The 14,730-nt window shown below is 40.5% G+C and overlaps 1 protein-coding gene across 3 annotated transcripts in view; it reads right to left on the reverse strand.

Moving 5' to 3' along the window:
• Positions 1–14,730, reverse strand: part of GRIA1 (glutamate ionotropic receptor AMPA type subunit 1) — a 124,772-nt gene that overhangs the window by 34,671 nt on the left and 75,371 nt on the right. For all 3 annotated transcript variants that reach the window (XR_009743995.1, XM_061456848.1, XM_061456849.1), the window contains exons 6-11: positions 11,751–11,912; positions 10,494–10,661; positions 6,832–6,936; positions 4,603–4,713; positions 3,436–3,642; positions 1,931–2,301 (exon numbers count right to left, since the gene is read on the reverse strand). Coding sequence is in view for 2 of the 3 variants with exons in the window: in XM_061456848.1 (XP_061312832.1) it covers positions 1,931–2,301; positions 3,436–3,642; positions 4,603–4,713; positions 6,832–6,936; positions 10,494–10,661; positions 11,751–11,912 (1,124 nt within the window). In the remaining variant the exon portion in view is untranslated. The remainder of the gene's footprint in view (positions 1–1,930; positions 2,302–3,435; positions 3,643–4,602; positions 4,714–6,831; positions 6,937–10,493; positions 10,662–11,750; positions 11,913–14,730) is intronic.

Here is a 14,730-nt window from a genome sequence, read left to right on the forward strand (position 1 = left end):
ATCTCAGGGAGCTGTACTCAGAGTACTGGGAGTTATAATAATTCCCATATTTCATTTTTGAGATGTTCTCTTCTTGCAAAAATCTGTAGTCTGGAAGTGTTCTTTTGCTCCATGGGAAAATATTCGTTTCAATGAAATTGTAATTTTCATTATCAGGATTATCAAATTAACAACATTAAAATAATAATGACAGAACCATTCTCATTTCCCATTTCAAAGCAAAATAAAGCAACCCTTTGAAATGGTGATTCAAAGCGTGCTGTTTAGCTAGAGCAAATCTTGTTGTTTGAATCAAACCCACTGATCTCTCCCTGACACTTTTTTATTAAAGAACTTTCCAAATCTGCTATTTTGCTAAGTCTCAGCTCTTCACCTCTCCACTTTCCTCCTTGGTACAGAAGCTGACTATTGAAATGTCCCCAAAGGAAGCCATTCTCTTTCCTAAATAAGAACAATGGTGACAAGAACAACAATGAGAATGATATTCACAATAACCTGATCCTAAAACACGGAGCTCTGTTACAAAGCAGCGCTAAAGTTGAAATTCCCTCTGTTGGGAAAACTTTCTGAATGCTCCGCCTGGATTCCTTCTAATCAACAATCAGATGATAAAACATATCCATAAAAGCTGTCACTATCAAAATGCCTTGCAGGCTTTTATTTCCCCACTATCCCAAACTCATTACTATTTGGACAAATTGGCATCCAATAGCCAACAAGGTGATGCCTGGCCTCCACCACCATCCCATGGGAGCTGTGCAGTTACTAGAGTTGCTAAACTTGCTGATGAAGTTGTCTCTCCTTCTTGTCCCCTGAGCTTTGATGCCATGCCAGCATATGGGAAATTATTTTCTACCTACTGTATTCACCCATAAGACACATATCTGTGCTGAAATTCCCTTTGAAGAGAAGGGAGACAAAGCCCAAAAAAAGAAGGATGGAGAAAAAAGGAAAGAAAAGGCTTCTATGCTCTCTGTTTTCATTAGAGCATCACTTCAGAGGTAACCATGGCATGTAAACGCAGAAAATACATATGTTGCCTGTAGCTTCATCCTTGTGACTGGCAGTACCTCTGGTTTGAGTCAAACTGGGATGAGTGTGCTGCTCAGAGTTGTGGAGTGGGTGCGAGACAGCTGTGTCCTGCAAGCTGTCCTGCAGCATCTAGCAGCTTTGGTGCTAGAGCTGCTCTCCCTTCATCCAACATCCAGAACACACCTCTTAGGAACAATGGATACATACAATCCATGTCCCAAGCCACAGCATGTTAACCCTTTTTCAGCCTCATAAATCTTAAGGACATCTGCCCTGGACACAGAACTCTGGAGGTGTCAAAAACCTTATCCCTGGCTCATCTCTGATCCTGCTCATGAGAATATACACAGACCACAAGAAAGATCCTTCAATTATAGACATTAACTTGCCAGACATATAATTTGTGCGTTTGTACTTCTCTGACCTTTCTAAAGGCCAATAATACTTAAAGCCACTCAGTGTGCTCCATAATGCTTGGCACAGACCATACAACCTTTCACTGGGTACCTACTGTATTATTTCTCCCTACTTTAGTGGAATTTTATAGCTTCCCTATAATGTTAAAATGATCTTGCTTCTAACAACAATAAATTAAATGACTGACAAAAACTGATTGTAATTAGCTGGCTTTAGAAAATCTTGTTTGCATTTCTGTAAATGCCCTCCAAAGAATTCCCCAGGATAAATTTAGAATGGTATTTTGTGGTCTTGAGTTTGAGGTCCTAAGTTCATGGCTGAGAGATCTGTGAACCCTTGGATCCTTTCTGAATCTGCAACTGATTCACAAAACCACACAATGGTTCAGGAAGGAAGGTCAAAAAGAACCTGTTCTGCTCCAAATCATGCAAAGATTAAACCACATGAACTGGAAAAAGGTTCATTGGGGAAGGCAACCCACCTTGGAGAAATATCACATCCTTGCTGCATGAAAGCTCCTAGGGAGAACCAGAGACTGTTGAATATCCCAAACTCATTTGTCTGGTCGTTGGCTGGCTGGTCCCGTCCTTCCTCGAATTCCTCAGTGTGCCACTCGTAAGGGCTGAAGCGACTCACCAGGAAGAGGACAACGCTTACTCCGATGTAGGCAAAAACAATGCACATCCATATCTCATAAGCCAAAGGATCCAGAAAGGAAAAAACTCCTGGTTTGGACTTCTGAGGTTTTTTTATCATGATAGATATACCTAAACTCATGAACGGTTTGGAAAAGTCTATAACTTCTTCTCGAACCAAAGTGATGGTTAATGGTGCCACAGCCACATCCGCCCTCTGAAAAGGAGAGACAGAAAAGAGATTTGCATTCTGGGGATAAAAATATACCTACTAACTCCAGCTTATGTTCCTTTGATCTCTGCTTACCCCTGCTATCTCAGAAAAAATCATACAAAAAAATTGCAAGAGAAATGGCAAAAAGGAGCATCCCATAATAATGGTGGAATATTTCAATTTTTTCAGCTGATTACCAGTTCATGTTTTGGAATCACAGCATTTCTTTTTGCAGCCACCTAGCTCTTCTGGTCTGACTTATCCACTGATGTCACAGTCTGATGCAGATGATTTTCGCTGAAAGAGCTTTGTCATCCAGACATCAAAAGAGGCAAGGAAAAGGCCAGTTGCCTGAAAAAGGATGCCAGGATGTTTGCTTCCATCAGGAATAGCTTTTTGACTGCATGAGAATAGGAAAAATGTTCCAGTGACACTGATGTGCACTCTCCATTTATTTTACAATCCACCTTGAAAATGGAAAGGCAAATGCATCAGAATGGCTGTCAGTATATGCAGTGGAGCTACTAGCAGGAGGCCGATCATTCCCTACTCCAACACAGTGACACAGAGACTTGGGCTCTGATGCTTCCCACACTGATTTCCCCTTTCTCTACAAGGCAAAATTAGACCCCTCTAAAGGATGACCTAAACACCACAGAATGTGAGCTACCAGACTGAACCTGGTTTACAAGTGCAGAGTGAAGTTGTATATCCAAGATGTTGGAAATGAGTGGCTAGGCAGAAAGTAGTCTAGTCTTACTGTTCAGCAATCTGAGTGTTTGAAATCTCGTCCTTCTTTCATCCTGCCATTATCATGCAAATATAAAATAGGGTAAAATTTGAAGATTCTGCCCATGGGAAAGTTTGACCTTTCAATGCTTCCAATACTTTCTAAAAATGGAAAGAAAAAGAATCTTGGAAAGTTGAAAGGAGCCATTTTGACATTTCCACAGTCACAAAATGTGTTGTCCTTCCCTAAATTAAAATGTTTTACTTGGGCTGATTATTTGCATTATCAGAGCTGCAGTTCTCAAGACAGGTCAGGCTGACAGAAGGCACAGCTCCTTCTTACTCTAGGGCTTAAATGTGTTCTCAAGTACCAAGAGCTAAAGACAATGGATAAGTTTGGAAACTCACCCCATAAACAAGTTCTCCCACCATGCCATTCCATGTTTTGGTGTCGGGGTCCCGGGCTCCATACTTCCCATCTCTGACAATCTCCAGCCTGTAGTGGTAGCCAACATGCTTTGCTATCTCAGCAGCGAGCTCCACACAGTAACCTTCGTATCTTTCATTGCCTTCAAACTGGTTGGCATTCTTCTTGAGCATCACATATGGGTCTTCCTGGCACAGAGAAGACCAATATTGAGCCACACTCCACATCCTAGAGATGCACACCTGGGGCTTAGACTAAAGCCTAGTGTGCAGCTTCTGGTCCCCATGCTCTATCTTTGTGTTCATGTGCCAAAGACCACAGTCAATACACTGTGGACTTATTTTGGGAGGTACGAAGCGTGATTTTTATTGTGGCACTTTCTATTAATTCATGCAGAATCTGTGTGCAGCTTCTGCAGCAATGGACCTGAGGGCAATAGAATACCCGGGGGAATGTGGGCAACAATCTTTCAGTGCAGCTCTGCAAGGGATATTTAATGCATCTGAGCTGTGAATTTTTAAAGACTTGTCTGCATGTGTGGGCACAGGAAGAATCAAATCTGCTGGACAGGAGGAGAGAGCTTTAAGTTGTTTAATTCAGTTTGGGTATTGTGTCTTCTCTGCAGACTCACAGTAAGTGTTCAACAAACAAGTTAGTAAAATCTCATGTTTCTACAGGGTAAGCTTACACAATGACACAACACATGATACCATACATTAGGGGATACATATTATTCCTTCATGATTATAATGCAGATTTGTTTTTAAAGCTATGATTCAGCCTCTCTGCACAATACAGCTTATCCTTGCCAGAATTACAGCCCCCATTCCGTGGGCTAAATACAAAGCACAGGTATAATGGTCCTAATTTACCTATACTGATGCCTCTACTATCTTGTCATAATCTTTTGTATTTTCTACACTTAAGCATGAGAGCTCTTTAATACCTATTTAATTAGCCACAGTAATTTTCAGATACCTTTATGGACCCGGCAGGAACAGTAAGTGCTGTTATTATTATTATTATTATTGTTATCGCTATTATAAAAATGATATAGTGCAAAAGAGAGCACATGAAGAGGGAGAGGGAGTCTGCACATCAGGGAGATGGGGTAGAGGGAGAGCTGGAATAGAAGCAACAGCACTTACTAGGATAGTTGTGACTATGTAAGTCCTGTTCAGGAGGCTTGTAGATTCATTGCCGCTTTGAGTATCAATGGCTGTTGGAACCAACTTCTCATCTTCATTCCAATAACCAATCTGCCAAATACAAACCCAGGATACCTTATTGGTATCTCTTTTTAATATCAGCCAGGGTAAGGTAACAGGGTTATCCAAGCAGGATCAAATTCCTCTGTATGTTCATACCAAACAAGACATCTCCTCTCCTGATTCTTGATGTCTTTTGTTAGGAGGACCAGGAACTTTCCCATTCCACTATGCCTCCAGCCTGAAAATAACGTGCATGATATGCACAATTCTTGTATGCACGTAAAAACATTAAGCACATGGCACTGGGGGGTTATTGCCATTCCCTGCTGCATCCCCACGCCAAGAGTTCACCCTTGCCCTGTGTAACTTAAGAGTATTTTTTTAATGGTGAGCATGCCTGCTGCATGTTCAGATGCTACATGGTGCTAAAATGCTGTCCGGCATCTGAAAGCCCATATGAATGTAGGACTGACTCAGCACATCTTGAGACAACATGACAAAGAATCAAGTGAAGAAGAAAAAAACAACCCTGGCCAATGCAAAGAAGTTTAATGTTATGAATAAACTGAACAATTTAGTAATAGAAAGAATTCTCATGCGAAGTTGTGCTTATTACTAATCAGGGATTTGGGCTGATCTATCACTGCTTGCTGGTAAAGCAGAGTGCCACTGAGTGTCATTGCTGAGGTTATCCACTTTGAGACTTGATTTTATAAGAGGTTTTCCATCACCTCAGGTAAGGATGAAGTTGCCTGAGCTCTGCTCATGTGAAAGGAATTTCTTATTACAGTAAATGGGAAAGGGTATTAACACAGGGCATGACCAGCAGCCTGCTGATGACAGATCAGAGATCATAATAGCTCAGGAGAAAAAAATCTACACATGCTTCTAATCTTTTTTCATTGCGCAGACAAAAAGAGAGTGAGGAAAGAACTTCCGAAGCTCTGCCTCAGTGCAACATAAATGGAGACACATATGTTTGTTTTGCACTGCTAACCTGGTGGATCTCAAAAGTACAATATGCATCATGGCAGTGATGTACATGTCTTCCAAAATATATCATTTTTGTCATTAAACAAATAGCAAAATCAAGATATTTAACTATTTTGTTTCTTCTCCTCTAGGGTCTCTCTAGATTGCCACCTTCTTCATGTTCAGAGCCCCAGACTGGACATAGCACAGCATTTTTGCTCTTATCAATGGCACCACACGGAGCAAGATCACTTTGTATATCTTCAAAATCATTCTTCTTTCTTACTGAGAAATGTGCCTTTTTTTGCTAGATTGTGGTGGGCTCTGATCTTTCTCATCAACTGCCCTCAGGTGTAAGTATGAATTGGGGTAGGGGCTGCAAATGTAGAACTTTCACTATTTGTTATTTTTCTCAGTTTCAAACATGCATTTTATTTTTCAGGTCATTAAGGGGATATGGAGGGATTCCAATGAATGCCCCATTCCAAAATATTTAGTAGCTTTCCTTTGTCACCAGAATAACAGAATTATTCTTTGTTCTTCAGATGGGCGGTATCTGAAGTGGGACATAAGCACATGGAGTCGGATTTTCCAAAGGATTAGCATTTCAAGAGCTCAGGATTACTGAACAAGGCTGGATTTTTCAAAGTGTCCAAGATACAGAAATATAGAAAGAGATCAAGACTCCAGAACAGCTCTGATGTCTGTGTAGCTATCAGGATGTGGTTAATGGTAAAGCTTTTGTCACTTCAAGGAGAGCAGAATTAGGTCAACATAAAAGGGTCACCTACATTGGTTAGGGCAGACCACATCAACCTGTGTCGGCCTTGGCTCATCCTTGAAAAAGCAGGAGAGCAAAAAACAGATGTTGTGTAGCTGGGCCTGAGACAATATGTCCTGCCAATAGCAAGGCTGAGTTGGCCAAGCTTTTACTATCCTGGAAATCCCTGTCCCACAGCTGAGATGCTTTTGTTGCTCTTGCTAACTCCTTCCATATGTTGTATTTCCTTAGCAATATTCCATTAATTTTCCCTAGTGCTTGGCTTTGCTTATGCAGGGAGCTAGGAACGCACTTGTCGTGACTCCCCATGCAAGCTCTCCTGAACAGAAACATCTGCTGAGACCTAACCACACCATTAACTCGAACACCAGGCTGGTGCCTGACACAGGATCTCAGATCGCTCTCTCCTTTACCTTCCTGGTCCCATCGTGTTTCATCTCAATCACATGGAGCGTGTAGTTGGTCCTCCGTCCCTTCTCATTAAACTGAACGTTGCCAGACAATCCTTCAAAATGGACCTTAAAGACATAAATATCAATGAGGAGAGCAAATTGGTCAGGATCTCATGGGTGGTGATTTGGCAGCAGTAAGAGAGGAGGGAAAGAGGGACAGAGGGTGCTCTCACATCTTTCAGATCCATGCAGGAGAGACAGGACATCTGCCTGAGACTGGCTTTCACTTAGGTTTGTTCTCTACAGCATGCCTGGCCTTGTGCAGGGTCATTCTCTTAACTTACCTTTGCTTTTAAAACCCCTTTCCCTTGAAACTGAGTGGTCTATTACTGCACTCAGATGCTAGCTCAGATGTGTGAGCACATCACCGCTTGGGATGTGACAATGAGCTAAATCAGCTCGGAACAACTTGGGTTTTGTGGAGGATTTTTTTTGTATTTTCTAAATCTGACCTGGAGTCAGGATTTGGTTAAGAATTTGTCAGTTCAAATCAGGAGCTCTGTTAGGAGGAAATATGAAACTGTGGCCACAGCTCCCAGCTGCTGTCTTTTGATAGAGAGGAGTCTACCAGTTAACAAGCAAATGTAATTACTTCTTCACCAGCTTAATAAAACCTGACAATTTCATATTGTAAATTAAATTTGTATAGGAAACTTCAAATCATAAATCACTACTGATAACACTGCTGAGCTGAGGAACGTTGTTCATGTCACATCCCATATCCCGAATTTCTCCTCTCACTGTGGCCATTTGAATTGCTGCAGAAGTGCCCAGCATGGTGTGGAGAAGGGCTTCTGACTGGAGCGACATAGAGTGTGTGGGGATCAGGAATGTGGGAAAAGGAGTGTAAACTCGTGTCTCTCTAATAGACCATCAAGAAAAGTGCTGATGCCACTGAATTGGGAATTAAAGGTTTGTTCTCAGTCTTTCCACTTGCTTTGGACAAATCTATTGCCTCTGCAGCTGAAGTCCTCTGACATGCAAAATGGGAACAGGTACTTAGCAGCCTTTTTAAGTGCTCTGAGATGCTCAGAATAAGGACCCACTGTGAAGAAATGAGGATATATTATTACAGAGGAAATCTGTTGCTAATCTGTTACAGTGTGTTTGTTTTCCAACTATTATTGCAAAGGTTTGTCATGAAAATCAACATCTGCCAGTATTTTCTGCATCTCCTTCCAGTCAAGAGGTATTCCTGATGACATTTGGAGAAATATACTTTTCCCTTCTCACAAGGCAGAACAAGCCCATAAAATACAGATACACTGCAAAACCACCACTGTCTTAAGCGTTCCCAAGCTGCTGTTTTCATGGTTTTCTTGTCAAATTCTGACCAACCCTGAAGCTCAGGTCATGGGTGTTTGTAGCTTTACATGCACTAAAAGGCAGGTGGACAGAATCAATTTCTTCTATATGAATGAATGAATTCTTAATCCTGTGATATCTATGTGCCAATGAAACAGCAAAAGGGATCTCTCCCATCCATGCTAGAGGATGCAGCATAACCTTTCCATCATTTACCACCCTTTAAAAGATCCCCTGAATTACTACAAAATACAGTGAGGACTGATTCCAACAGTGCTAAGCACCAGTAGATCAACTGGAGACATGGAGCATTTTTAGGCATGTGGTTCTTTGCTGGGGGAGCTGGAGAAGAAGGATGCTATTGTTGCCTTCTAGTTTACAGGGTTAGTGAGCACTAGATGTGGCAACCAAATAATGTTAAGAAAAAAAATCTGTCAAAATTATCATAATCTTTTCAAAGTATAACTAAAACTTCAGAGTACTGGTTTAAAACAACATTTTGTGAGCATCTTCTTAGGGAAAAAAAAAAGGAAAGTAATTCTCTTCAATAAAAGCATACATTTTGCTGAAGTGTGTTAAATTTCTGGTTTTGAAAATTGCAGAATGTTTCAAATTGCTTTTCATCCTTGCTCCTGCCATACATGGTTCTTTCCGACACCAGAGAGAAATAAGGCAATTCTGGAGCATACTGCAGGTATTTCAGTAGAAATAGGTACACAAACTTCTTGCTTTTAAAATGTTAAGCTTATAAAATGTTAGGGGTAAGTAAAGGGGAGGTGAAGAGAAAGCGCACTGTGAATAGCTGTAAGAATTGCCCTAATTGTGAGTCTTTACAGAAAGGGTAACTCAAGCCTTCAATCTAATCAAAAGTTCTATTTCCACCTGCCTCTTTCTTGCTACAATATTAAATGCTGGATAACTATTAAATTCAGAGTTCAGATTTCCCTAGGACATTTCTTGTTTCAGAGCCTTTCATTTTGACCATCGCAATTGTACTGGTCAAACCTTTTTAAAATTATAATTTTTCAATGGTAAAGAAACAACTTTTGCAAGTTCTTTGTGTTGTTTTTTTTTTCCCCGAAGTCACAACAATTGAAAACTTAAGGCCTTCGAAATTGTTTTAATGAAGAGATGAGGAAACTTCAGGGGAGATTTTCCAACACACACAAAACTGCATTGTCTAGCTGTCTAATTTTGAAATCCTATTCTCATAAATTCAATAAAGGAAAACTTTTGAGAACCCATTGCTCATCAGAAGATTTCCAAGTCTTTTGTGTTTATTAGGTAACTGATCTCCCTAATGCATCATGGAGGCTGATTTTATTATAAGTTTGGAGAAGCTATGGCAGTGATTTGCCCAAGGTCATACAGAAAGTCAATCACAGGCTTGGGAAAAAATTGAATCCAAGCAATAAAATCAAATCAGATGCAAGATTTGGTTTTAAAAGAATTGTTTACCAGTAAGCCAAAACCAAATCAAAACAAAATACTTGAGGGGATTTACTTGCGATGCAAATTAACCAAAATAATTTTATTCTTCTTGCCTTCTTCATAGTTAAGGAAAGAAGGTAGAATAAACTGTTTGGATAACACTGAACTAGCAGTATTTGCAAGGAATCCATCTATTTTTATCTGAAAAAAATAAAGAAAAATGCTAGAGATTAATATCAGCCTTGAAATTTAATGAAAATTTTAAATATTCTATCTAAGTCTTTGATAAATGTGTGTTGTTTTTCTCTCGCTGTAAATTTCATGCAGTATTTTTATTTATTCAAGAATCTAAATTTTTATTCAGGATGAAAAAGCAAGATTATCAGATTTAAGGACTAAGCTATCTAAATGGCTGCTATTAGGACTTCTATGAATCCTCACAGTATGAAACAAGCTATAATCTGGGCTCTGAGAACATTCTGATGACAGCCAACGCATAAGGCAGAATTCACATGGTTTTAAGCTTCATTAGCAGTCTGGAACTGAAGCTGAGTTCACAGAGAGTCAAAGGATCTGCAAAAATATGATCTGCCTTGGGAAGAGGAAGATCAAAATAGGGACCCATGATTTTATGGGATAATATTTTGGCTTTTCTACCCCAGAACTTCAACAGAAATTACAGAAGGCAAGGACACATTGCACGGTACAAGGAAAAGCAGTTTGCTGGATGCACCCCTGAACTCTTTAGGAGACCTGGCTCTATTCTGGTAGGATCAGTTCCTCACCCCAAGCAATCTGTTTGAACATTTCTGTTGCTCATCACCCCTCTTCCCCCACCCACAGGCTACGTTCAGCCATCCTTGCAGTGCACACATTGGGTTTCAAACCTGCTGCAGTGCTCTCTGGATGTCGATGCCTTGTCCCCAGGGCACAGCTGGGTTGGCAAGACAGTCCCCAGCATTGCCTCGACGGGAGATGTCGATCCGCTGCCTCCGCAGGTTCTGAAACGCCTCAGCCATCACCCGGACCCCATCGTATGTTAGGGCTGATGTGTACTAGAAAGAGAAGAGGAGTTGTATGTTGTCCATTAGGTTGAGCTGACCTTGGGCATGCCATACTGTTTTGCTTCACAGTAGCTTTCCAGATGATTTGCTCTCTTTTCATCTTTCCATCTATGAAGTTCAACAGCCTGTTGCTCCCTGAAATTATTACTGCCCTGTTGATTCATGTAAGTTAGTGCCTTCTCTCCCAGAGGATGGGAGAGTGAAGGAGAAGCTCCTGATACGGATTCAGATTGCACTCGCTGAAGAGGACTCAGCTTTAAAAGCTGTTACCCATGTCCTTGTGTTTAATTAGAATCACTGACCTGAACTTTTAAGGAATACATTATACAGTGTAAATGTGAGGTACCCAAAATTAAGCAACCTTTTGTGGTCACAGATGGAGACCAGAAAACTCTACTTGCAAAAATTCTGCAAAGGATGAGTTTATTCAAGCAGAAACTTGTACAAAAACCAGTGTAAAACTCTTGGTATGACCAGTGACCATAAGATTTAATTCCTTTTCCTATGATCACCTATTGATGTATTTGTTTGCAACTCTCTTAAACTAATACTTCCAAAGTTGACATTTCTATTGATGAGTGTTTGTCACAATTGTATTTGTTTTCAAACGTCAGACAGAAAAAATCCCAACCTCCACCCACCCCTCAACAGCTTCAGGGTCTTCTGTGTTAGGAATTAAAATATATTCCCCCTCAGTCGTACACACTGATTTGAAATACTGAGAACATCTGCAAAGACTTTATTATCACTGGATATCTAGTAAACGTGTCAAAGGTTAAGGAATTAATGAGGTTTTTTCTTGTTTATGCATTTTTTTTATATACCAAATCTTATGAGATGTTCATTCTTTAGCTTTGCAGAGGGTAAATACTGGGAGACTGAGTGAAACACTAACTTGTGTATTTCTTAGCAGGCAGCAACTACTGCCTAGTATAATTTAGACAGTATTGAGGCACCTGGACCAGATGATGTCCATTAATTACAGTAAGTGACAGGGTTTCAAAGCAAGATTAAAGAGCAAATCAAGATTGAACTAAGCCAGATGGGCCCTAAATTAAAAGGTTTTTTTTTACCACTTGCCTTTGGCCTCTTCCAGTCTACACGAGGATGCTCCCTGGCATCATTATTCCTCCACTGCTGCATGATCCTGGCGGGAACAGTGTCCGTGTAATTCACCAACTGGAAGCCAGTTACGTTGGCTCCGCTCTCCTTGAATTTGGTCAGGTCTATATCCATGAATCCCTAGTACAGGAAAGAAACAGGAGAAGCTCATTAGAGGAACACCTCTATAGGTGGGTAAAAGGAATCCTGCCTATCTATGAATATGGCAGCCAGTTTAGGAAAATCTCTTCCCTCTGAGAGGTAAAGTCCCATTTGAAGAGTGGGGCCATGGGGTGAGTTGGACTTTCTAACAAACTCTGAGCTGGGCATATCCTGCAGTTTCCACCCAGGGACACAAATGGTCATATTAATAACACCCCATTTGCAAGAAGGCTAGTGAGATAACAGAAAAAGAATATATCCTGTATAATGCTTGGATGAAACTAATCAAATTCTCAAAAATATATTAGGAAGAATTATTCTCCAGCTCTGACTTCTATGCACTCAGTCACCAATAGATGGGCTGCTTTTTCTCAAATTGCATTTTGTAGGGAAAAATCAAATCCTGAATGAACTTTCAGCAGAACAAGGAGTGGCTGGTTGGTCAGCTTGTCAAAGGACGCTATTAGAAAGGTCAGTTTATAGGATTTGCTAATTTGGGAGAAAAGGACTACTTCTTTGGATTTCACATTACTGATGAAATACATCTCTTTCATTTATTGTTCTCTTCTACTTACTGCCCACTGCATGTGATAAACACAAGTGCACAAATACACATGTGTATTAGGGTGGCATTGTAGGATTAGTCACTCCTGTTGAGTCAGAGGCAAAAAAAATAATCAGAAATACACTGCAAGGTCATTTTTTGGTCTCACATCCTTGATCCTATCTCTTCAATGCTGTTGCTATGCAAAATGGTTTGCTGCACCTTCTCGCACGAAACAGATGCTTGAAAAGAGACTCAGCCCTCCTGCTTGGGCTGCTGTGTACGGGACAGGCTTAGGTCTGGTGTTTCTTCTTTTGGAATACAAGCACGACAGATGTAGTCAATTATTCTCACCAGTACCATCAGCAACCAGAATGCATGAGGGAAAATGAATGAGAGGGCTGTGCTCAATGCAATCACCTAAGCACCAGAAGAGCTTGTTTGAACCCTCCCTTTCCTCTGCCCTGCTACTGCGTGTTCTCTGCAGGTACTTTCTCAAGCTCAATCTTCTCAGACATATGATGATGGTGTGAGATAAAAAAAGCCAAGTCACATTATTCCCAGGAGACACCAGTCAGGTTCCTAAAATGGTGCCCTCTATGTGTATACTGAGGGAGCTAATTAGCTAGTTAACTTCCAAAGCCAGGATCAAGCTGTTAGATGGAAACCTGTTTAGGCAACAGATTATAAGAAAAAGACTAAATTGGCCTCTCACATCAGTGTCAGACCAAGGGAGTCTTAAGTGACTCAAAAATGTCTTTAAAGACCTTTACATTTTTCTCCCAGCCTTTTGTAAGCAATTTGGCATCTACTTATAAGGCTGAGGTTTGGATATAGGTGTAAAGGTGCTTGAAACAGATGATTTGTTTTTCTTCAAAGTGCAGTGATTTAGGAAAGTGAAAAAAAGTGGTATTTTGTGTGTACGCGTTCCTCAGGATGCTGGTTAAACCCACATCAATCTTGCCTGTAATTGCTAGCGTAGGGGTTTCAGAAAGCCAGAGCTGTGATTAATGAATAGGAAATGCAGCAGCATAATTGTCCCTGACATCTTAATGCATTTCAGGCCAAGTGTTTTTTGACACACAGAGCTCCTATGGTTCAGTAAGAGGGACCACACAGGTTGCCAACTGGTTATTTCATGGCCAGGACCAAATTACACTGACATTTTGCTCCTGGGAGGTACTCAGGGGAAAAAGATCTGTCAAAAGAAACTACCACGCAGCAACTTGAAGTTTGTGCCACCAGCTCCTCCTTGGAAGGCCTGCAAAGGCATGAAGAAAAGCCCAAGTTCTCAACACAGGATGAGTAAGATGTCTGGTGTATTTAGCCCCCTCAACAAGCAGATTTAAATAAGGAAAAGTCTAAAAAAGATTACAACATCAGTGACGAGACAGTAGTGGTTGAAAACACTGATTTTCACTTTTTCCCCAAACCAAATCACTCTGAAACTGAAGCGAGTATTCAACAATATTCTTTGTGATTCGTCTTACAGAAAGCTTTAAAATAATATGAATAGACAAAATATTTCTTCCCAGAGATTGTACTACTTTTCCCTCACTGATTTTTGACACAATTCAGGTTTTTTAAAAAGTGTGGAGACCTCTGAAGGTTTTCCAACTGTTTAAGGCAGTTGGGACCATGGAGGACATCATTAACCTTGAATATAGCTTTGCATTTTGGCTGCTATCAACTGCTACCACCTGCTATCCTTTCTCCACATGCCCCAGTAAAAGGTCAGTATAGGAACGATTCTAATTACAAAAGACCTTTAATCACTGCACCACTGAAATCTGCTCAGAGCAGGTCTGGGTGACATGACAGCCAATGAATTGGGAATAGCAGGGGTCAGATATTGTAGAAAATGACTCCTAGAGGAGGTGAATTCTTGCTGGTTAACATATAAACAAGAAAATACCAGATGTGACACAAAGTGCCTCTTGAAAATGCTTCTATTGACAAAGTGGCATCAGGAATTAAATATGTTTATCTGTCTTTCTGGAATATCAGTCAGTGCTTGTAGGAAACAAGAGAACAGGAGAATTGCAATATTTGCAAATAAAAAGTCATCAATCATCTGTCACCGTGTACTAACTACAGCCACATATTGCAAACAAACAAAAAATAGAAGGAATCTTTTATTTAGTTTTCAGTTGGTCTTATTTGGAAAACAGAAAATAAATTCTTAAAAATTGACTAAAGAAAGACTGCAACCCGCTATTGAGGGGCAGCAGACGTGCACTGGCAGCAGCATGT

The sequence above is a fragment of the Pezoporus flaviventris genome, unplaced genomic scaffold, assembly GCF_033815535.1.
Source record: "Pezoporus flaviventris isolate CSIRO_AGI_PZ_B2104156 unplaced genomic scaffold, CSIRO_AGI_Pfla_v1 ptg000023l, whole genome shotgun sequence".
Taxonomy (NCBI): domain Eukaryota; kingdom Metazoa; phylum Chordata; class Aves; order Psittaciformes; family Psittacidae; genus Pezoporus; species Pezoporus flaviventris.